The sequence below is a fragment of the Acromyrmex echinatior genome, chromosome 1, assembly GCF_024713525.1.
Source record: "Acromyrmex echinatior isolate Ae372 chromosome 1, ASM2471352v2, whole genome shotgun sequence".
Lineage (NCBI taxonomy): Eukaryota > Metazoa > Arthropoda > Insecta > Hymenoptera > Formicidae > Acromyrmex > Acromyrmex echinatior.
In genome coordinates, this window is record NC_141852.1 from 6823374 (window position 1) to 6849586 (window position 26213).

At 33.2% G+C, this 26213-nt stretch overlaps 1 protein-coding gene and 1 long non-coding RNA gene across 2 annotated transcripts; one reads left to right on the top strand and one right to left on the bottom strand.

The window, feature by feature from the left end:
• Positions 1-710: 710 nt before the first annotated feature.
• Positions 711-8161, bottom strand: LOC147910901 (protein Cryzl2). Its single transcript, XM_087409878.1, has 4 exons — positions 7772-8161; positions 6302-6480; positions 5983-6123; positions 711-2922 (listed from the first exon to the last, which is right to left on the bottom strand). Exons 1-4 carry the CDS (start codon positions 7946-7948, stop codon positions 2742-2744), a joined length of 678 nt encoding a protein of 225 aa, XP_087266004.1. The 5' UTR covers positions 7949-8161; the 3' UTR covers positions 711-2741.
• A 12723-nt stretch (positions 8162-20884) lies between these two features.
• LOC147910902 (uncharacterized) lies at positions 20885-22394 on the top strand. The gene is made up of 2 exons (XR_015545698.1): positions 20885-21990; positions 22107-22394. It is a non-coding gene; the product is annotated as an uncharacterized LOC147910902 (long non-coding RNA).
• Positions 22395-26213: the final 3819 nt, after the last annotated feature.

Genomic DNA, 26213 nt, shown 5'->3' on the forward strand with positions numbered 1-26213 from the left:
ATAAAAAAATAATAATCTTAGGAATATAAAAATTTTTTCTACTAATCGTTGAAGATATAAGTTTGCTAATGGCAATTTGAAAACGTTATAAATGATAATGATGAATTACAACATAAAATATGCACCGTCTGCTAACGCCATCTTGGAAAATATCGTGAGCAGGATAAAATTAGAATTTACAGTGAATTCAGTTGAACGAATTAGTGCATATTAAGATAGTTGTATACTGATTTTTAATCTGTATAAAAGTAAAATGCAACTATTTTAAATTATACAATATAGAGCTTATACTTAACAGCACAATAAGCGTTTAGGTTCTTTATTCAGTTTCTTTTGCATTAAATCATATTAAAATCATCCTTGAGAAAATAACAGGAAAAAGTGATATTATATGGCACTCCATTTATATTTTATGATTATGAAGTAACTTGGTTAATAACCAATAATAAATACTTATTATTGTGTATTGACATATTAGCATTATAGTGTAACAAACTACTGAACTAATAATTTTGTAAATAATCGCTATAGAATTTGCCATCTAATAACGAGAAATTAAGAGATTGTTATATATTGGATTGAAGATTGCAAGAAAGTAATTGCGGCTTTTAAAAGATATCTATCAGTAAAAACCGCAATTACTTTCTTACCAACCAATATCAATATATCTTGATAGAGTAAAGTTTCAGCTTGTCTCTCTCTCTTCTCTTTTTTAAATTGCGATACAACAATTTTTAACGGAGTTATTAAAATCGGAGCAATTAAAATCAAAATGATTCTTTTAATTAATCTGCGATAACTCTGTAACCAAAAATCGTAGGAATATTTTTAAAAAACAATTTTGTAGGGAAAGTATCAAGCTTTCACGATAGGTAGTCGAAAATTTTCTCAAATTTGTTTTACGTTACAAACAAAGTGAGAAGAAAATTTCCATCTTTTTCAGCTCGTAGTTTTTGGTATGTAAAAATTACCAAACTCCATATAAACTTAAAAAATGTGGTAAGCTTTTAAAAGAGATTTCAAACTTTAAAATTCTTTCTTTAAATTTCAATTTCATTCATTATTGTCGAAGATATTATATATACAATTTTGAGCTGAAAAAACGCAATTACTTCCTTGCCAACTCAATATCTATCTTCTGGTCATAATATCTCCTCCGTCAATTATTTTCTAATTCTTATTTTATTCAAAAGAAGTCCATAATTAATATTTTAACTAATTTAAAATTATTTTAATGTAATCAAAATCTCCTCGGGTTGATTTAAATTTAAAAAATATATATCTGAAATTGCATGCGTATCGGAGAAGACATGAAAAATCATGTTAAAATATTTGTCCTCTCCATGCATACATATAAGATCTACATCAAACAAGTGTTTCAACAGATTAGCTGTTATAATAACTTCATCATTATTTTTTGCGACGGCACATTGTTAACAAAGACCTATCTTATTGATTCGATACCTTCTATAAGATCCCCACTCGAAATATTCGCGCTATCAATCCGATTCTTTCCCTCATCGCGTCGATGTCACTTTGTTATAGATGTGTGAGTACCCGAAAATACGGACGAGTCCCGAATGTTCGGGTACTCACACATTCTTAAGTCCACACACAGAAACGTGAGGCAGTAAGACGTAAGTAGTAAGCGAATTAACCAATCACAGTAGAGACCGTAAGGCCAATAGCGAATCTAATGTTACGTTTCCCTTATCTACTGCTTACGCCATGCTACCTTGGTTTTTGCCTTACGTTATTGTCATGGGTTTTACTTTTCAGTTTATCGATCCACCTCAATCCCATTTTAGATCAGGGTATCATAACTAAGGAGAATTTGCAGAAAGTAGGTAGAGATGGTGAATAACGTAGGTTATAGCAAATCAAAATATTAATTTGCCTATTGTTTATGTCTTACTGATACAAAATTATTTATAGTTTTTTAAATGTTTATAATAGTATAAAGTTATTGATATTTTTCTAAAATGCTTATATTACATCAAAAATTTTTTAAATTGTTTATCAGTATAATGTGATATTACAATACTAGTCCTCTTCATGAGTGCGTTTTAAGATTGAAAACGGTTTAGGCGCGGATTTGCAGAATTGGATGTGTATATAAATTCACATTAAAGTATTTAAAGTACTAAGCCCTAACTCTGCTTCACGATCGAAAAAATAAGATTTATTTTCTCTTAATTGATTTATGTCTTACTATTTAAACTTTTTGTGTATTTTTGTGTATCTGTTTAAAGTAATCTGTTTAAAGTAAAAAGTAAATCAGCAAAAAAATATTTCACTTTTATTCTTGAAAGATATCGTGTTTAAATTTTTCGTTAATTTCAGTTTCTTGTACTGAAATCGTCCTTGAGAAAGTAAATATTTTCTAATTCTCATATTATTTAAAAATATTATTTTAAAAAATCTCGTATTATTTAAAAAAAGTCCACACTTACATTTACTAATTTAAAATTATTTTGATGCAAAATCGAAATCACCTCAAATTAATTTTAAAAAAAAGAAAAAACCAATAAGACTTATATTCATACATACATTTGTCATCTAAAAAATTTTTCGAACCGTCGATTAGCTATAAGATAGAGAGATTTGAGAACTTCTTTGTCTTACAGCCGATTAACATATGCTTGAAAAATTTTTCGTAAAACAAACGTAAATATTAAGCTATTATAAAAGAAGCAATAAATTAAATTGATTAGATAAAATTGATTGATCAAATTTAATGCTTAAGATTCATCATATAAGATTAGCCGATCATGATCTTTCAAGTCGATCAACACTTTCCCACTCGGCACTTTTGCGTAATAATTGAACGCATCATTGATATGATTCAGACCGAAGATCGCCGAGATTCGAGGACGAATTGCACACTCCGACTTATAATCCAATACATGCTGCATGGTCTCTCTACAAAAGAAGGAAATGTCATCTTCTGCTCGATCAATTATATTGGTTTGAAACAAAAGTACGTAGCACTAAGCATTTCAAAATCCAAGCAAATATAGCTTCGTCAAAAATAAACGAAATTTAAATTTAAAAAAATCCAATATACAAAAAAAGCATGCAAGCCAATATTGATTCTTATTACGAATATCTTAATTTTGTTTATTTATAACAAAATGTAATAAAGTCTAAATTTCTCAATCATATCTTAATAATAATGATTAAGTGCGTTAATTGTTCACAGACCTACATCAAAAGATGTCAACAAAAGACAAGGGGATCATACAGGAATCGTGTCGCAGCATGATCTTCAAGTTGTATGATCCCTTTTGGATGTTTTAAATTAGATCTATGAACAATTAACGCACTTACAATAGTTATTATTATTACTCTCGGTGGGTTGCCGCTTCGTTCTAAAGAAGAACGAGTGTATAAAATATTTTTACTTTTATCGGGAAACAAACCCAGGATTTCTAGCATAGCAAATGCATGCGCTGTCTACTCTGCCAGTCACACTCCATTCTCTGTGCACAACCAGCGCATCACAAGCATATGAGAGAAGTCACCACACATTAATGTCGGACACGACATATTAATGTTAATCTTGCATGAGTTCCCTTTAAGCCTATTCTACAATGTGCTCTTTGTTTCCTATTTCTTGTTTTGTACCTTTTTTGCTTTTAACTTCTTTGCAACCGTTTTATCGACAATTGTATTTCTTGCTATGTATTTTTTGTTTCTTTCAAAGTTCGTTAACTCTTATCTCAGGCGATAAAAAAAGCGAATAAGAAGCAAAAAGACAAGATGTAAAAAAATAGCAAAAAGCAAGAAACTGGAAACAATAAGCACATTGTAGAACAGGCTTTAATGTCACTAGATGATAAAACATTTATAAAGTTACATATATTTAAAAAATCTGCGATACTCCATACAAAATTAGTCATTTTTTTATGACACTCTGTTCGACAATGGTGAAGGTTGTGCTGCGACATGATATCTGTATGATCCCTGTCTTTTATAGACATCTTTTAAATTGGGTCTGTGGACAATTAAAGCACTTAATAATTATTATTAATTACGGTATGATGAGAAATTTAGACTTTATTACAGTTTGTTATGAATAAATAACATTAAGATATTCGCAATAAGAACCAACATTGGCTTGCATGCTTTTTTTGTATATTGGATTGATTAACTAGAAGCCATTACTTAGTTGTATTATTATTATTATTATTTTTTAATTAAAAAAAAGTTTTAAAGCTTAAAATCTCTCTTTTGAAAAGTAACTATGTCGTTCGAATTCCTGTAAGTTTGATCATTTTTACACATAGAAAACTACAAGATAAAAAAGGTGGAAAATTTTCTTCTCACTTTGTTGGCACATGCTCAAAAAATTTTCAAACATTTTCATCTTTCGATCATGAAAACTTATTATAATAATATATATATATATATATAATTTTCCTAAGATTTTTTTGTTACTGTGCTATCATAGTTTAAATAAAAGGAACATTTTGACTTTGGTTGCTCATAATAATATTAAAAATCACACTCGTAATTCAAAAAACAGATTCTTTGCTTTATTGAATGGTATAATTACCAAATTTTTTTTAATGTACAGTTATGATATAAATAAAGTAGCGCTACGAATTTTTATTTCAATCCAATACAAATGATCATTTTCTTGGTACACACAAAATTTCCATAATATTTTTAAGAATTTATCATATTTTAAATTTAGAAAAGATTTCTGGAAAAATATTTTAAACTTTTCCAAATTTTATAAGTTTTCTACAGAATCTTATAAATCTTATATTTCAGAATTCACAAAATGCAGAATTCTAAAAAACCTTCTCGGTACTTCTAAAAAGTGTCCCAATTTATATAAAAAAATTTTGAATGTTCTAAAAAGTTATAAAATTATATAAAAGCGGAAGCTATTTGTATTAAAATAGAAGTGGAAAGTTAAAAAGGCCGAAGTAAATGAACAAAAACATATATCAAATTAAATAAAACGTATATATATAGGGTGTCCCAAATATTTCATGGGCAGATAGGACAAACTAAACTAAGTCGAAAAGTCCTCAACCATTTTGCAATTTCGCAATAATTAACGAGATATTAATTACTAAAAATTACCGAAAATTGGTCTTCAATAATTTTTGACTCAAATACTATTAACTTTACAGAAAAATTGCAAGAGGCAAAAATTATTTATTTTTTTCTCATAAAACTCTGTGAATTTTTTCAAAATTTTTTCAGAATTTTTTAATTTCGTATTTTCTCATATTGATAAAAATAAGAAAATGCAGTATTAAAAAGTTGATAACAAATTCTGAAAAAATTTTTAAAGCTTTTTTTTTAAAGCTTTATGAGAAGAAAATAAACAATTTTTGTCTCTTGCAGTTTTTCTATAAAGTTGATAGTATTTGAATAAAAAAATTATTGAAGATCAATTTTAGACAATTTTTACTAATTAATATCTTGTTAACTGTTGCGAAAATTGCGAAGTGGTAGAGGACTTTTCAACTCAGTTTAGTCCGCTACCAACTCTTCACATGATATAAATATTTAGCGATCATTTTGGAATACTGTATATATATGTGTGTATATATATTTATATATATAAAATAAATACTTCAATTGTATTTGTTGTATTTTTACAGGAGAGCTTTGTTGAGCCGAAACATACTCGTTTAACTTTATTAAATTGACTTACAAAATTGGATATGTATATAAATTCACTCTGAAATACTTAAACATCAAGATCCGCTCTTTGACCGAAAATAGATTTGTTCTTTTTAATTGATTTATTAAGTTGTGTACACATATTTTGATTAATTTTACATCTGTTTTTACTCGTTTACTTTGACCTTTTTAGCCTTATACTTGTATAAAATTATAAAAATTATAAAGATATAAAAATTTTTAAAAACTCTGAAATATATATAAATTCTGAAAAATTATACGGAAGATTCAAAGAAAAATTATCGTCAGAATTGGTTCTTAAAAAACAATATTGACCTGTATACCAATGTATCGGCAATTTTGTAATACTCCGCGGCGACTGCAAACATCATGCAGTTCATTGGCACAAAGAAAAAATCGAGACATCGTTTATTTCGCGCACTACCGAGGACAGCAATCAGACTATCGTGTTCCAAGCTGAAAAAGAAGATACACAAAGATGCACGATTTTTTTTTGGACAAATCTTAACATCTGGTGGTCTACTTTCCACATCTCTTTCAATTTCCATTTCACAACCGCGACTTTTGCCACCTCCGACTACCAATAAAAGAAACCTCGTAATCTAATTTCGTAACATAATACGTATGATTTCACCATTTAACAACGTTCTCAATGCATGGCTCGCCTTCGGTCTCGATCATCACGCGCACTTCTTCCTTTCCGCTGATTTTCTTCAACTTGTACGGTAGACAACGTTCATTTCTATATATTACCGTCGCGCCGAGATTCGCGCATAACTGAGCTCGTCTTGCATCGTCACATATAGCTATCGGCTATAAAAAATAAAAAATGCAAAATTCCGACTGCTTTGTATAATTATCTACAAAATAGATAATATATATACAGGGTATCTATCATGGACCATGTCGGAATGAATTCCGTTTTCCCTAGAAAACACAATAGAAATCTAGGGAATAATTGAATAATTCGGATTGAAATCCATTCCGATTTGTTCTATGATAGGTGTCCAGAAGTAATTAATAAAACAAAAACATGTCGAGATCTTTATAGATAATTAACTTTGTCAAAAAAATAAATAAAAAAGTAATAAAAAAACAAACATATCGAGATCTTGAGATACACAGAAAAACGATTTTGCTGAAATACCTAAAAATTTAGCTAGATATGGACAATAATTTTATTAGACTATTAAAATAATTATATGTGTATAAAAAACTTAAATATGTTGCATAAAACTTGTAGCAATATTACAACATTTGTAATATATATTGTTAGAACATCGCAATATTGCTGGAATAATCTGTATTGTATATTCTAACTGTGAAAAAATTTTCTAATTAAAAATAGATGAACCAGAAGAAAGATGAACAAAGATTTTGATCATATTAATCAAAATATTGGTCATCTCAATATCATTATAATAGATTCAATCAGAAAATTTTGATTTGTCTATTTTCCAAGAATTGGAATTCCAATTAATACAACTAAAATTTTCCAATATAGATAATGCTGCAAAAAATATTGATATTCTAGCAACCAGCTTGAGCGTCCTATATAATTATTTTGATAATTCATTACTAAAAAAAAATTACTGATTGGAAATGAGTGAACCATAGATTCTGATCATATGAATCCGAATTCCGATCATCATGATTGGACATAATTCTAGTTGAAATAATCAGATGTCCAATCATGATGACTAATTATAATATTAGGTTATTTAAAAAGTATCCGCTTTTAATCCGTTTTTAATTCAATTTTTGAATGAAAAAAACCGCTGATACTTTTTAAATGATCCAATAGATTTAACTATAATATTTAACTATAAAAATCTGATTTGTCCATTTTTTTCTACTAGAATTAATACAATTAGATTCTTTTGTTAGTGAACAAAAGTACTTTCAGATTTATATTCACCTAAATTTTTAAGTTAAGCGACAAAATCTCCTTGTATGTGCGTAGGAGTTTGATTTCATTTTATTGCTTTAATAAAAAAACAGATATATTTCCAAAAAGAAATGTAATGCAATTTTCATTTTTTCTTCATTATTTACTTATATTCATTATACTTATATATAAAGATAATCAGATTGAGACGAATACCTTCGCTCCGAAGACTCGTGTGGCGAGATCGATGACAGCGAGAGCAGAACGCGAGTGTTTCGCGTTAACGAGAAGGCACTCGTTTCTTTGGATACGTGCTCGACGACCAATCGCCAATAACGCCGAGAAATAATCGTCCATGACGGCCGCCGCGTTTTTCAGAGACGCCCGTCTCATTAATCTAAACACGTCCTAACGTTTATCCGGTTCAATTATTCTCTCAGCGGGACCGACTCCGACGGAATGCGGCGCGCATGAAGAAAGTTGGCGTGCACAAACCGACGGCGTTGGTATTACATATAACATATACAAATTACGATCTCGCAGCGATATCCGCGAGCGGATCTGAAGCATACAAATTAAGACGCCTCTCTTCTTCAGGATAGAATGTCCTACTTTGTAATGAGCCAAGCAGCTCTCGGCCAGGCCGCCGCAAACGGGATAATTATGCACGACGACTTCCTCTCCCATCTGATAACCTGTCTGCTCGTGTGCCAATCTACCCATTTCTAGGATTGTGCCGGACACCTCAAAACCGAGGACCATGGTCGACTTCGGAGTACTGCGATGTTCGCCGCGCCAGAAGAGTACGTCGCTTCCGGTGAGTCCGCAGAAGTGTACGTTCACGCGAACCTTTCAACGAATCTCTCGTGAATTTCGCGCAGAAGGGAAGGACGGCGATAAGGCCGATCAATGAACGAGCGAGCGAGCGGAGAAAGTGTCTATCGCTCGCTGAATTTCAGCCCGGCGACTTTTAACCTTCGTTAAAAGTGCTCGGATCGCGAATCGATCCTTAAGTGAAAGCGAGATTTTCACGAGGCGAAGATACAAGCCACCGATGCCTTATGAAATTCCTTGATCAGGAATCGCGATGGCGCGACATTACAACGCGTAGCGGCGTTAAAGTTCACCAAGAGACTGGCGTTTAATTCGCCAGTATGACTTCATAAGTCGCGGTAGAAATTACTGTGTGGAAAACAGGAAGTAGCGATCAATTCGTGATGAGACAGGGAAAAAGCCGCTGGATCCGAATTAAGGCTTCTACGTTCTCATACTCGCTACTATTATACTATTTCAGATTATGATTAGAAGCAAGAAAATACGTAATAAAAATCCTTGCAAAATACGAAAATATGTTTCAATAAAACGACACTTACAATCACCGGCATACCCAGAATTTTAATCCGAGGTGAAAAGAGGCCAAAAATTTATATCTTCACACAAAATTATTAAAATACTTATATACAATATATTAAAACCTTTGAAGATTTTCAACGAACTTTCTATTATAAATAACAATGTGAGTTACAAATTGGACAACAAAGATTTAATTTTCCATTGTTTGTATGCCCATGCTCTAAACTTTTTTTTTGTTTTGTTAAGGTTTTAGTATATTTTAGCTGTGTAATAATTAATTAAAAGTATCAGCCAAAAAGATTAATACTAGCTAATATAAAAAAATTTGTCATAAATATGCTGATAAATATAAAATCAACTGCAAAAAACAAAACAAATTATTTAGCTTTTAATAGTTTGTCCAGTGTAGTTACCATCTTGTTACCGTATTTTGTTACAGGTTTAAATAAATAACTTTTAAACCAGTATATAATATATATAAATGGATTCCGAAATTTGTTATATGAAGTGAAATTTTACATAAATATTTATTAAAATTTTATATAAAAAATTTGATTTAATTCGTAATGCTACTTCCTCAAATTTGCGAAGTACTACAAATAAAAGCAAACATAAAAATAAACAACTTTTAAACCAATAAAAAAAATTGTGTTCAAATTGTACACAAATATTTATAATAATACAGATGTAATAATAGAACTATCTATAAAATTTTTATAAATAGGTTTTGATAATACAATATTTTGAAATAATACTTTCATTTATGATTCATATATTCTTAATTAATAAATGATCATACGGAAATAAATAATAATTACATATAACCGAAAAAAAATAAGCTATGTTCACAGCTTATTTTATTGCATAACCGAAAATAAAATAAGCTATGACAAGCTGTCAAATTAATAATACATGAAAAAATAAGAATTAATTTCTCCTTGAAATAAAAAGATAGTTTTTGATATATTTTATAAGTTTATATTATATCAATTACAAATGTTGTTTTGTTAAAAAATATTTGTATTTTTATATAATTCGCAAGAATTTTATTGTATGTTTTCTCGCTTTTGATATAATTTGGAATAAATGAATACGAGCCTTAAATCCGAAAATATTGAGTTTCTTTGAAAAATTATTCTATAATGCTTAAGATAATAAACGAACTACGTGAAAGAAGAGGCCTTTTTTTAATAAAAACCTGTGTTTGCTGAATCTCCTCTTCAGGAATGTAGTCTAATTTCAAATTACATGGTCCATGGAGTACTGCAGCTCGTAGTTTTCTACCGGTTTGCGTACTCCTCGTTGGCTCGATTATCTTCCGAATTCTCTTTAAACTTGTAGCCAATTTATCAAGTTTCATATATCGCTGAAATATCTTTAAATTTTTTTCAATAACAGCTCGCGAGTTAGCGAACAACTTCATAATTTATAACCTCTCAAATCGCATTTAAACATTTCCTACAAATTCCTCCTTTCGAGTTACTCGAAAAAAGACGATCGTATAACCAATCGATCATGTTTTACGTTTTCTCTCGATGTGTGATTATTTACTTCGTAAAAATTACGAGATTTCTAATCGAACGATCACTGTGCTAATAATATCACAAAATATAATTGCTACATAACATAAGTTTAAAGAGTTCTTCAACAAAGGCTAATTTATAACAAATGCTATAAATCAATTTTTTAATTAAAACGTTAAATAACAGTTAATAAGGTGTCTAATAATTTTGACTGTATGACGATATGTGAAAGTTTGTTATGTCGTCTATTTATTAAGAAATTCAATCTTATAAAATCTAGTTTTAAAACTTTACGATCAACTAATAGCACAGAGCCTTCTTCATGCATTCGATGTCCATCGAACAGCATCAGCTGTTGCGGTATAAGAATATTAATCTTATTAACACACACACACACACACATACACACACCTATTATTATTATTATTATTATTATTATTATTTACAGATATTGGAAAAGTTTTAAAGACTATGTGAAAATAATTTAATTTTCCGTTTTGTTTTCCCTGCGGACGACAGAAAAATTAATAAACGATCGATACCACCACTGTTGAATTAGTTTCTTTATTAAATAAGATTTATAATAAATCTCTCTGGCTGCGAATGAGAAAACACGTATTTGTTTCTTTTTGTCGTTTAACACTAAATCATAACATAGATCTGTTCTTTATTGCTGAATAAATATGTATTCGCTTAAAATAAAATAGTTGAAGTTTAGTGAAAGCGAAAAAGAGAGAAAATTTTAATGCAGTCCACAGTGCAACGATAAAGAATAGGCCTATTGTGCGCAAGTTGTGAAATATAAGCGAAACATTGCTATTGGCTAAGATAAATCGTATAAATATGATTGAACAGTACTGAATATAATATACATACTGTATGATTATGGTAATGTGACACAGTTAAACGATCTTTAATGTAATATGAAACATCTAGAATATTATTTCAAAACTTATTATAAAAAAAATACATTTAAATAAAATTTAAAATACAAAGTTTATAATCAATTTTATTTTATAAAAAGTCTTAAAAAGTTATATTTATCGTCTAAAAGATTTAATATAACTACAATATTATATATTTTTAGAAAAAATTGCTGTTTTTTTTAATTGTTTGAAAGAATAAAAGTAAATGCAAAAGTTAAGACGTGTTATTGATAAGAAAAATGTTATACTAAACAGAAACTTTACACTAAAAAACAAAATACGTTAGTTAAACCATCTTAGAGGCACGAAAATCATACATAATTTATGAATTTTTTAAAGCAAAATTACGAAAGAAATAAGTAATTACTTTTAAGTATATTTTAAACTTAAATAAAAAATTTTTAGTATTAATAATTTCGTATTAAAACTAATTATATCTTGTTTTTAAGACTATAAAGTTAAGACTATTACATAAATTATTTAAGACAAAAAATGTTTTCAATTTTTTAAGCCTTCAAGGTGATCTAAATCTTACATATATATTATAAGTGCTTTTTATACCAATATATTTATAATAAAAAATGTATCGTTTATATCACAACCGTAATTTATTTCAATGAAATAATCCTACAATCTAATACAGACTATGGACTGCAAAGAGAGAGTATCAAAAATATATTAATCTTGAGTTTTTTCTAAAACTTGCGTAGCCCATTTTCCTACAATCTCCTTGGATGTTGTTTCCAATTTGCAGAGGTTTCCAATTTCCAACGTTCAATTTTTCTCGTACAAAAACCATCAGATGATAGTTTACCTATCATCTTCGACTTACCTTTCAAGGTAAGCGACTCTCTTACAAAAGGCAGGCGAGCCCTCGTCTCTCGGCCTTACTATAGGGCTGGCTCTAGCATGCGTTCGACCTTCTGCTCGCTCCTAAGATCCCCATAAGGTTGTTTATCTATTCGCTGCTTTTGGCATTTACCTCTCGCGTTTGTCCCAAGCTAGATCTACTCATGGGACACGCACAGTTTAATGACCTCGGTCGTTAAGTTATACGTCGTCATAACTCACGCCTACTCGTTTCCTGTTCTCTGTGTCGTGGCACCGTTTACCGTCCATCTTACCCTCGCCGAGATGTTCTCCTGTTCATGTGAGAGCTAGACTGGTCGAATAAATCGAAGATGAAGTGGTTAACTATTTATTGAACCACTCGCTATCCTTCTGTCGTATACCTGTCTTATATACCCCTAATCGCCAGTCGAGTTGGTTCGCACCCCTTGTAAAAATTCACATAACGATATCCGCGCCTACAACTGCGGTTAAATTACGCTCGTATAATCCTAATCGGTACCGTGCATGCGAGGGAATCATCTCGCGGAATGGTGAGAGCATCGTTGAACTGAAAAGAGAGATGAAATCTCAAGATGTCTCTCTCTCTCTCTCTCTCTCTTTTTCTATCTCTCAAGACAGGACGCTGCTGTGCTTTTTATAATATCCTTGGAAGCCAGGACGAAATTTGTTCGAACCTGCTCAAGCATAACTGATTCGGCATCAGAACTTCTTCTTGACGCGGACGAGTTTATTGCCCGCGACTGAAATGATACGCGACGTTGTTATGATACCCTGATGGGGTGCAGTCTGAGTTTGGTATCAAATGGCCGCCGATGAGTCTCGAAGCAAAACGAGGATCGTCATCTTGCGCCGCAACAGTGAGAACAGCGATGGCACCGTAGACATTTATTGGCGAACTCATTCATTCGAATGTAGCGCGTTTGCCATCGCTATATCAATGACGTTGTATTTATCATATAGACCGTCACGAAATCTTGAGATGAATTTTTTAAGAATCCTATTGCTAATTTAAGTTTTGTTTTTAAACATTGCATTTTATCATGTAACATTATCTGTATAAAATCAAGTCTCGAATTAAAATTCTATTTAAGCAAAGTTTTGTTGAGATTATTTAATCAATCTATTCTTCGACAAGCTAGTTAATTGAAAATAAAAAAATGCCTCGGTAGTCTAAAGGACACTCGCACGAAATGCAAGAGATCCGGATTCGACTCCCGGCTGAGGTAATATTTTTCGCAATAAGAATTAATTATTTATAGATTTTAATATGTTATTCAACATTATTAAGATCGTTTCGAAGACGCGAATAAGCATCAAAAATTTGTTAAATTGCTAGCCAATTTAACTCGTGATATTACTGCGGTAGTTTAGTAGAGTTACCGTTTTCAAGACCGAAAAATCATTTCTAGGAACTACATACGTAGTATATAAATTCACACAAGAATCATACAAGCATTTAAGATCTAGGTAGACTGTTTAAGAACTGTCTACCTCTTTGATTTCTATAATTTGCGTTAAAAAAATTCTATCATTCAAGTAAGCGTTTCCCTATCTTTCCAGCATCTGCTCTTGGTTCACTTGAAGAATCAGTACTGACTTTCTGGGTATGCCATAGCTGACAAAACTCGTCTTCTGATTCGGCTGCCTCCATCTTCTCGTGCACTCCTGATCAGCCGGCAGTCCCACTTTCTTTCAAAGCCGTTGAAGCGGCAAATCTTTTTACCCTCCGGGGGATTAACAAAGGGCGGCCGATTAGGCATTCATGAGCGATCCTGAGGCCTGATGCGATCCCGATCTTTCTGGAACCGTCTTCAGGAACGTGTCCGCAACCCTTCGGGCTTACGCCGCCCTCGCCGAGAAACTCACAGCGCACTGCGCAGGTCGATAATAGAATTAAGCTCGTGCTCGTGCGCGTATTTTATTCATTCGCGCGAAGCGCGTTCATTCAATGTACATTTATATTTCGACGCGATCGGATCGCGTTGTGCTGCAACTTGCGTGGGGCGTTATAGAGAAATACGTCAAACTACTGAATTTCGCTTGTAAAGTGAAACTTTGAAGAGAGGGGATGGGAAAAACATTATAAACGAATCGGGAACTAATATCTCTGCAGGAAAGACAGACTTATATGATACAATCCTCAACATAAATAAGAGAAAAATCGCTGTATTCGATCAAAGCGTATTTAATAATGTCTTTGCGTGAATCTTACAATTTCAGTTCAAAAATACTATTCAGCAGCAATACTATGAGTTCATAATTTCAAATTATATAATAATTGATTTACTTTTTGTCATTTCTAAAGATCGTCATTGGTCTTATTTAATGTACCATTCAATTAAAACAATTAAAAGTTTGACTCAAGAAAATATATTTTTGACTCTTCAGTTTATTATTTATCAAGTGTGTTAATGTGTACTTTGTTTAATTTGAAACTAACCACAGAAAGAATTGATCTACATTTTGACGCACATGGAAGTTAAAAAAAAAACAAAATGTTAAAATAACAAAATGTTATTAACTCAAGGAACTGAGTTACCATTGCTCTTGTGATGATATTTAATAATAACTGATGAAATTTAATAGTGACTCAAACGCTTTTTTCGAAGAGGTTGACAAAATTTTCCAAGTTTCTAAAATTTTCAAAGTTACCTAATCTACTTGGCATATTTGAATACATTATACTCTTTGGCATAAAAGACAACGTTAATTAGCGAATTAAATAATAACAACTAAAAATTCATAATAACTTACATTACCATACCAAAGTGTGTGTTACATTTTTGAAATATTCAACTATGACATATTTTATTTTATTTTAATTCAAGCTCTAACAATAAAGATTCTTTGGCTGAATATAATCTTTTTCGATTATTTGTGTTGTCATTATTCCATAGAGTTTTTGCTTATCAATAAAATTCTGTTGTGTTCTCTAAAATTAATAATAAACTCACAGACAAAAATTGAAATTGTCATTGCCAATCGTTACGCCGCAAGGACCACCATGTTGCGCATTGTAAACGGAAATAAATTAATTTACATTTCTCACGAATAACGCGGGGAAGGTTTGCAGGTATATAACGTTATCTTCCAGTTATCTTCGAGATACACGTCGCGCGTCTCGGAGATGTGGCTCCTGAGGGATAAGTCCACTTTGCATAGTCCTATGCTTCCCTGATCGCAGGTGTTTCGTATTACACGTGGCCGTAATCCCTGAAACACCCTGGACGACATCGACGCGGACATTAACGGCCGGCGGCGTCGGGCACGGCCGAGACGGGACCCGTGAGAATCCTCGTTCATAATTGATCCTCGGACGTTCGATAAAATTAGCATATTATTAGCATATTAATAAGAAAGACGGCGACAGCGGCCAGGATAGTAGGATGAAACCGCAGGAGAACCCGTGCCGCCGTGGTTCCTGCGGCCAACGCCGTCGGCCGAGGATCCTTCGAGCCTCCTCAGGCGCTCTGCATCCCTGATGGCTGAGTCTCCGCATTTAGAACTCAATGGAGCGAAACTAATTGCCGTCATTATGACACCACCGCGAATCCCGCTGGCAAGCACGAAGACACCAGGATGCACCGCGCTTTGATGCACACGTAAACACATATGCGTGTGCGCACACAACGCAATGCGCATAACTACGTTATCTCTCGTCGAAACTCGCGTTTCCACTTTTCAACGCGACGCGTTACTCGACTTATCTTTATACAATCCTCTCTTTCCAAGCCCATTTTTTAATCTTTTTTACTTCATACTCTTTTTTTCTTCATTTCTATTCAAAGAATACTCTGTTAAATTCATAATGTGAAATTATGTTCGATTTGTTTTTAATCATTTATTTTCTATAGGCCGCTACTCAATAAGTTGTTAATTTACCTAAAACAATAGAAATCATTTCAATTATCCTTTTCCAAGCTCATACTTTTATATAATTTTTTTTTCAAAGAATACACTGCTAAATTTAAAACATTTAATTATACTTAATTTGAGCTATTTTTAATTATTTCTATTGGTTGCCATTGTTTCTATTCAATATATTGTTAATTTATATTATTTATAACAATATAGAACGAGAGTTAAATAAATTTAACTATTATTCTTTCCAAACTCGTATTTATTAATATAAAATTTATTCAAAAAATATTATTAAATTTATATCAAATTATGCTCTCTTTAATTTGAATTATTTTTAATTATTTTTAATATTTTTATAAATTGTTAATATTTTTTAAATTGCTCGTATTCAATATACATATGTATTGTTACTTTAATTAAAACAATAAAATCAATTAATTTAACTCAAGAAATGTTTTAAATTTGAGTCAAATTCAGTTTTAAAAAATTTAGTTAAAGGACGTTATTTATTTTGAAATTAAGCAAATTTACAAAAATGGATTGATTTATACTTAATTACATACAAAAAATAAAAATGTTATTTTTCAACTTCCATGTATGTCAAAATGTAAATCAATCCAATTCTATGATTGAATTGCTTTATAGGTAAAGTAAACAACGCCATTAACGTCATTAACGTATGTATTTAATAAATAATAAAACAAATATAAGTCGAATTTTATTACATATACAAAATGTTATTTTTTACTACAAAGTTATTGCATCAATCTTTTGATATTTAACAGTGTAACAAATTGCGAAACGTCATTTTTAACAAAAAGAGAAATGCTGTGTATGCAGTTTAACGCAACCACATATTTCGCGGCATTTGTTGAACGTTAATTATCAATAAAGCCGAGCGCTGCAAATATTCCATGTAAATCGTGACAAAACGTGATTTCGGAGAAATGTAAATGCCAGCTTTTTCCGTCGGCAAACTCCGCGATGATGATGGTCTCCTGTTAGCACGGATATCACTTTTCATTTTTTTCATATCTCATCATCGGGTTTCTGTGGTTTGAGGCGGAACGGAGTATAGACAGAATGAACAGAATGACCCTTTTTGCTACCTTACGGACCCTTTGGTCAGCGGATCTTATTTCTTTTACCTGATACCAGAGTAAACGAAGAGAACTGTCACGTGTGATGCATTATGGTACAAAGATTGAAAAAAACTCATCCATATATATATCATACATTTCGCATAGAAATAACAGCAGATCGAATTATAAATATTTATTCAGTCTCTTCTTTAGTCTCTGATATCATTTTTATAACGCTAGAAATAAAGAGATAACACTTAAGCGTAAAAATCAATTACACACACACACACACACACACACACACAAAGCCACACTGCAATGAGAATTTAACGAGCCCTCGAGGCTCGAGCTCGCCGGAAACGAAGCACGTTACCCTTTCGCGAAGGGCTGCGATCCTGATCCGTCGTGTATCGCTATTCGCTCTCCAGCTTCCATTTACGATTGTCGTTTCGCTTGCATAACAAGTTTCATCACAACGACGCGTTTCCCTTCGCGGCCTTGTACGCTCCGAGCCGAGATACATTCCTGGTAGGAGATGTATCGCGATAACCTGAGACCGGTTTTTGGCGTTTAGCACTTGCTAGCAACTCCCGCAGGAAATCTCCGGTGATACTCTCCATCGCGTATATCGGAGACGGACATTCCAGTTCCTCGCGCTAATGCGATCCTGTCTCTCCGTGTTTCGCGAAAACGTCGACGGCATCGCGCTCGAGGAGAAAGAGTCCATGTAACGGATGCGAGGAAATTAGTTTTGCGCGGTTTCGCGATTGAATAAATATATATGTAAATTACACGAGAGGCTCGAGATGACATGATCGTACGCGACAAAAATGCGCCGCCGAGAGGGAGAGACGCTGAAAAACGCCGCGGCGTGAAACGAGGAGACGCGAGATCTCGCGACGCTGAGGAGGAGTGTATATAGGAAACAGAGACGCGAATTATGACGGGAGAAAAGCGCATCGATGCCATATTACATGCGCAGTGTAAACAACTCCGTTACATCGGCATAGCAGGAGAATAAACGGACCGAGGAGGTGACAGGGCGGGAAATCGCGAACCAGAGGCACATATTATCGCGAAGCAAGAAGGTAGCGTTGTGTCATATCATCTATTTATTATTACGTACACAGTTGAGTCCGAGTAAAGACCGGCAAGTAGCTTTATAGGAGGACGGTAACGCGATTGTATCATTTTTTTCTGAAATAGTAATGAAAATGTGTGTGGTGCGTTGCGAAATGTGCGACGATCATGCACGTTGCACGTATCGTTTTAACGTCTCGTTATTTCTTACTAGTTTCGATATTTTAGTATTAACAGTGGTATTTGCAAGCGATATTTGAGACAGAGTTTTTTTCATCGATACCTAATTGCGACAAGAAATGCTCGATATCGAAATTCTCAAACCACGATTGTTACCACGATTAATCGAATTAATCAGTGATTATAAATATTACTGAATAAAAAAAGTTAAAAGGAATCTAAAAGGATACTCAACTAAGGGAAACATCGTAGATAGGGCGATTCATATCTCTCATATGTCGCAAGATAGGGGAACAGAATGTACAGGAGCTACGTTATGATGCGAGCACATCATATTTTCATGGTGCGTGATATCTTCATACGGCAAGATTCTCTTGCTACACACCATGCGTGTCCAAATAACTTTATACAGAAAACATGTAATTCTTTAAATATTTTTCGCATCTTTGACAATATTTACTTTGTAGAAATAAAACTAAATTATTCGGCATATTGTTACATTATTTATAATTATTATAATCGGACGTCTTGAAAGTTTTTATATCACAAAATAAGCCTTTTATTAAAACGAAGTATTGCAAAATCGTGTAATTTCACGTGGTTCACGTATCATGATTATTATGAAAAATTAAATTATAAATAAACTATAAATGTGAGCAAATACGGAGAAATATGAGTGAATTAAAAAATACTGCTATTATTCGGTCAGCTTTGCACTAAAGTTTGCAATTTGTGAATATTTATTTCAGCACAATAAATATTTGCGTTTATATGACATAAATTGCATTCGTGGACTGATATTTTTTTTAACTATGTAATAATAAAAAATGTATAATAATAAAAAATAATATCAGATAATTTTATTATTATATTTATTTTTGTTTTATTATTATATATAATAGATTTAAATAGATAATAATAAAAGACTTATAACCCTGGATAAAAAAATAAAAAAAATATTCGCATAGAAAAAGCATATAATGTTATATTGAAAATAGTAAAAAATATAAATTATAATCTTCTTTTAAAAAAGATTTTCCATAAATGAGCAAATATATTCATCCTGAAGGATTCGCATGTCCTTTATCTACCTTTAAACTGTGATAAAATCCTGGTCAAAATGCGTGGGTCTGTTTCTATAGATCCAATTTTCCAAGATGAATTGTTTTTGTTTGTGGTTGTGAATAAAAATCTTTTTATATATCACACAATTCGTGCAGATCTATAAAATCAATTTCTTATTTTTATTCTTTCCAATCAAATTTCGAACAATTATTTTACAAGAAATCTAAGCTTTAATAATGATAATGTGATGTAAATTGCATTTGTTATGTAACGTGACTTTCAACGTTTCAGTATTCATGTAGTGTAATGTCAAAAGTGTAAAATTTGATAATTCAAAAATTCTGCATAGTTGTAATTCATAGAGATGTTTCTTCTCGAAACACGTCGATACGCACTCGTGCTGTATCGTGCCTTTTCACCTTTTATCCTCAATGTAATGTAGTATCAGGCATGCAAAGCTCGGTAAAAGAGTATCGCTAATTTCTGTGATACTCTTGAACATCGAGACGTGTGAGAAAAGAACGATGTTACTGAAATATTTAAAAATTTAGTTAGACAGGTCTGAAAATAATTTCCTAAACGATCAAAGCAATTATGTAGAAGACTGGAGCATGATGAGAAATTGACATTCTATATAGTTCGAGCATTCTATATAATTATTTTAACTCTCTATCCGTGTTCGGGTCTTTTTGACCAAGCATTTTTAAAAAGTTCTCGTGTGTGATACTTACTACATTATTAACAAAAAGATCAAGTTTTGAACATGATAAATAATATATGATATGAATATGGGTAGAGGGTTAATATAATTCAATAATATTATTTTTTTAATTTGTATTTTGCTAAATTTTTAGATATTTTAGCTTCAGCAAAATTGTTATTTTTGTATAATTTTCCAAAGTAGGACTACTCCTTTCTCCCGTGCGCTCTTGGATCTTTTACCATCCATATAAACATTTTTAAATATTCATAATTTCAAATTATATCCAATTTATTTTTAATCATTTCTGTAGATCCACTATTCCTGCTCAATGTGTGTCGTTAATTTAATTGGAACAACGGAGTTAAATATAATAGTTTAACTCAAGAAGTGTACACTGAGAAAAATCATCTCGTTGAATTAAATAGTAATTTTAATGGAAAATGGACAAATCAGAATTTTCTGGTTAAATCTATTAGAATTCTAATTGAGATAACTAGAATTCTAGCAGATTAATATAATTATTCTGGTAAAAATAAGAATATTAGTAGATTTTACCAGAAATATTATATCAATCAGAATTATTTCAATTATTATAGAATTCTAATAAATTTAATCAGAAATTTCTGATTCGCTCATTTTTAGCCAGAAAAATTTTTTCAGTGTATATATTAATGAATTAACTAAATACGAGAAGCGTTAATTTATTGACGATCAAAATTAGGTATTAAACTGATACGAGTATACATATATTTTAAATAAATATATATTATCTTAATATTAATTTGATTCAAATTAGTTTTTTATTTAAATGTATGTACGTTAATATGAACGCTGTTTAGTTTGAAACAATTTGATAGAAATGGGTTGATTAAATATGGTTCTTTTTTTTTTAACTCTCTCTATATGTTTAAAAATAATACATTTTGATTTGGAAATTAAAAATAATTAATGTTATAGAATGCTTCCGTTTACGCAATGCTTTCCGTTTTCGCCTTTTATAACGATCTTTTTACCCTAAAATTATGAGAAATCTATAAAAATCAGGTGTATTCATGAATTCCGTAAATTCGTCAATCAAAAAGACCTGCTCCGCGAAAAAACGCCTGCACCTGCACCGCGTTCTCCCATACTACGCCCTTCGGTCTTTCGATGTAACGTAGTACCAGGAATCCAAAATTCGAGGATCGTGCTAGCGAAAGGCAAGTCAATATCTTGAGACTCATACATCCGACAAAGCGGAGCGTGAGGGAATAGCAGTCAGTGGCCTCTGAAAACTCGTTTGGTCTTCGTTCGCTTCTTCGTTCGGCCGATCGTTTCTCGCGATCGGCGCAATGCGCTGCGCCGTAAAGAGAAGGGAAGGCAGCAGCAGCTGCCGCAGCGGGTCCGGCGGCGCGGCCCTTGACACGACCCTTACGAGGACCGCGTACGAGAGCGAGATCGCGACGGGCGCGAAGGAAGAGTCGGGTAGAAAGGAGCGGGAGAGGAGGGGAGGGGAGGGAAGAACGGGAGAGAACCGGGAGAGAGACGGAGTGATACGTTCCAAGGCCAAACGAGCTCCAGCCGACTTCTGGGATCCTGCTAAAAATGCGTGGGCGCGGTCTCCCCGAGGGCTGGCCGAGGCCGTCGAAGGTCGCACCCTTTTTCGAGCGGCTCGCGCGCCCGGCCCTTCCGTCCAACCTCGCGACTCCCAGAGTCCCCAGTCCCATGCCGTGCCGGCCGGGCCGACCAGCTTCACTTCCCGCGAGCCACACCGCCGCCGATCGCTCTCTCCTCCTTTCGCGTCGTCCGCGCGAGCCTTCGGTGCCGCGAGGTTGGTCCAGCCGGCTCCCTTCGCCCTATCCTCGCCACCGATCCCCCAACACTGGCATCCGTTCGCCCGTTCCTCCGGCACACCGAACACACATACACACATACACGTATTTGCAGTAGCGGATCCTCTTACAGGCGCGAGATGTGTGCTGAGACCTTCGAGAGGCATCTCGAAAGAGAAAATCTTCTATTTCATAAAAGATCTGTTCTTTTTAGCTTTTTTTTTTTGTACAGTTTTATCTTTTCTCTTTTTTTCTCCCAGGTGAAAAGGGAAGGCCGAAAGATGAAGTGACGTTCAGCTAAAAAGAATTAACTAAGATTTGTAGATTGTTCGAGATAATGTCTCGTGACTCTCTCGTGATTATTATCACGATAATTTTGTTTCTGAAAAAAAAAAAGTGAAAATTGCATCCCAGCTCAAATTACTCCACGTCTCACGAAGTATCTTCTCTCAATCTTTAAAGGTAATGAACGTTCTTCTCTATTTTTGCGATTTATAAAAATGTTTTATTTAAAAGTCTTGAAATTAGATGGCACACGGGTATCCGATCATCAAAATCCATCACTGCCTACACGTTCGTTTGTACGTACACAGGCACACTTTTGGGCGATTCACACGCATGCTCATCTACCCTATCCTGGAACCTACCCACGGTGTTCCGCGTTGGGACACGACCAGCAATGCGCAATGCGCGCTGCGCGCTTCATTATGGGTTTCTGGAAGGGGCTTTTCATCCCCCTGTGCCAGCGGCAGTTTCAAGGGGTGCAGCCCGCGTGTTTACGCATGCTGAAAGGACGATCCGTGTCGTTCGACCTGGGCGAGGGTAAGCGGGAGGGCTGGTCTTTCGCATCCCCGGGGTGGCGACTTTGCAGGATGGGTCAATCGATTGTAAGCCACGAGACGCTCGTACGGGGGTTGAGGAAACCGCCACAGCCTTCGGGAAAGCAATGTCGATTAACAGCCGGCAGCTACAAACTGCATTCCTCTACCTTTCTCTTGACAAGTATTTATATCATGATTAAAACCCTATAGATTTCAGTACAGACTTTAATGTCTTTTAATTGGATTATACAACGTTATAAGTATAAAGCTTATAATTCTACAGCTTTTTAATATGTATTTATGAAAGCACTTTTTATTAAATCGTGTCTTGAGAGGAAATATAATCACAATTACTATAATTTAATGGTATATTTATGATCATTTTTGGCCAATTATATATTTTTTTGGTATAAATATAATTATTATGATAACATTATATAATATATAGCAATAATAACTATAAAAATGGAATTTCCAATCACTATTTGATCTTATAATTATAATCACAAATATCAAACACTTTTCTCTCAGTATAATCTGCAAATGAGACTTCGTACTTAATTTTACTTATTATATAGTATATATTTTATACTTATAATATATTTTATACTATTATATTTATTTTATACTTACTTATTATAGTATATAATTTTACTTATTATATAATAATATATATTCGTGTGGAAAATATTTCATAATGTAATTAAACATGTAATGTAATTTAGTTAATTAATTTTTTTAAGTATTTTTAAATCAGATTTTGACTTTCCACGTAAAAACTTTTATATATAAAACAATAATTTTTACGTTTTGTATACGTGTGTGTGTGTGTGTGTGTGTGTGTGTGTGTGTGTGTGTGTGTTATGTATACGTATGTCTGTGTGTATATATGAAATACACACTTCGTCTTTTACGCGACTAACATCAGATGTGAATATTCCAGAGATCTTAGATCGGTATTCATAGTCGATTCTTATTTTAAGAGTGTCTTATAAATAATGTCTCAAAATATTAAGGCTGCTAATCGGTTCACGACATCTTAAGACTGTACTTAAAACGATCTTAAATATACGATCCTATGAATATACCGCTCTTAGAATCCACACTATTTCAAGACCACACTGGACACATTATACACAGTCCAGTCAGCACAGCAGAAACGCGCAAGAGCAATCAAGATATCGCACCAATATTACAACGGTATTGCTGCTTGAAGAGCTAGGAGAACATGAGGTACGATTCTCTTTTGACATCACATCTATTACATTGCGCGATATATGTATAATAGATGTACATATACATATGTATACTTCACAGCGATATACGTTGCTTTATCCAACGCGTGCAAATTCAACGTGAAATTCCTGCTCATGATTGAAATATTCGATGTAACGAGGAAATATCTTCTGTTAGCTTATTATGGTATGATTAATGTCATACATCATGCTAAATTTTAGCTGAATATTTTGAACAATCATCCATTACGTGTCAATGCTGATGATCACAAAGATAAGATGGATCACAATGCATAAAACCGAGGCAACGTAATCCAGCAGAACCGCATGAAAAGATTTTCTGCAGAAATAGAGACAAAACACGTGTGTTTTTAAGTTTACAATATTAATTTATATACCTAATATTTAAGTAATTTTTAATCATATCTAAAAAATCACCACTTCTACTCGATATATTATTAATTTAAAACAAAGAATTAACTCAAGAGAAACTTTATCGATTTATATTTAAGAATACAACATTCTCTTGGGCGTAACGCGATCCAATGCTTGAACAACTGGAAGGCGGACATTGGCCAAGTTTTTAAGTTATTATTTAATAATTTTAACATTGTTTACTTTGGTACTGAGCGATTCAACTACAGAGATGGAAAAATTTGTATTATGATACATACATAGACGTTAAAAATAACAAAATATTATTTTTATCTCGAAAGAATCGATGTACCATTGCTCCTTTGATGTCTAACAGCAACTATGCAATACGGTGCAACAAGTGGTAACACAAGTGTCATAAACCATGACATGGCGTTAATTAAACTAGCGAAACCATTAAAATGTTCTCATATTGTCGGTGAAGCGATCGATGTATTTTCGACAGTCATCCGACACGACAACGGACATACGTTCGTCGGACGAGATGTTCGACTATATACGCAACAAAATGTAACGTGATTCGCGACAGATCTCGATCGGACATTAAAGGTCCAGCTCGCGAATTGGCGCCGTCTTTCGCTGGTTCATCGGCAGATGATCAGTTCCTTGGGATTCCTGTGTTCCTGTTCAAAGAGCGGGGGCGGCTCCCGCGGAGGGCAGGCCGTCAAACTCGCGGGGCGGAACCCTGACATGAAGAGGCGGTGCGGAATCGCGTGCCGGCACATCGCGATATAATTTTATAAAGAATATACATATTCTTTTATCGCGATCGAAAGGTCACCTCGCGGAGGGAAAGTCCAGGTCGTCGATCGGCGCAGAAGAATCAAGGCCGACCGCTAAGTATCGAGTGCGTTTGGCGACGACGAAGGCTCGAAATCGCGACGATCTCCTTGGCGAAAGGCCGAGAAAGAGCGGAAACGCCCAAAGGTTAAGGTGTATACCGTGTGACGGCACAGATATACGCCCAGAAGACACGCCGTAGGAGGCCCTTCTCGATAGGTGAATGAGCCGTGTTCTGATTACACCGATTAGGCCACAACATTCTCTTGGCGCGATCCAGCGCTTGAACAACGTGGAAGGCGGACATCGCGAACGGACTCGCGTCTGCCGAGTTTGAATTGGGAATTATTAGTTTCTTTCTGCAGTTGCGGTGCGATTGTACGTTTTCGCAGAGGTTTAGTACTTGATCCTGCTTGCACGCGCGCGTGATTGGATATACAGCCTTGGCCAAAGTTATAAAAACACAAAGCGTCCTTACAAATTTGATGTAAACGTTTTATATTTGATGAAAAATAAATTAGCACACTTTGGAAAATAATATTTATTTTTATAACAATTTTAACGTTTTATAAATTCTTCCTTGAATTTTGTTTTTAATCTCCTGTTCCATGCAAGAAAAACAATAAACTGAGAATGCTCGTATATTTATAAAATTATATTAATAAAATTGGAAATAAGACTGTGATAAGTTTATGTGAAGGCATCTCCTAAATACGAAGCGCGATTAGACGATCAAAGTTAGATGTTGAATTAATATTATACATACACGTATATTCTTTAAATGAATTTATCTCAGAAATAGGATTGCGCGCCATTACTATCGGACTTTAAAAAATTATAATGTAAAATATAAAATTATATTATATCATATTATTACTACTTATATAGACGTTAATAAATATAATTACATTTACGTCTCGAAAGAAATGAAAATTTAAAATAAAACGATAA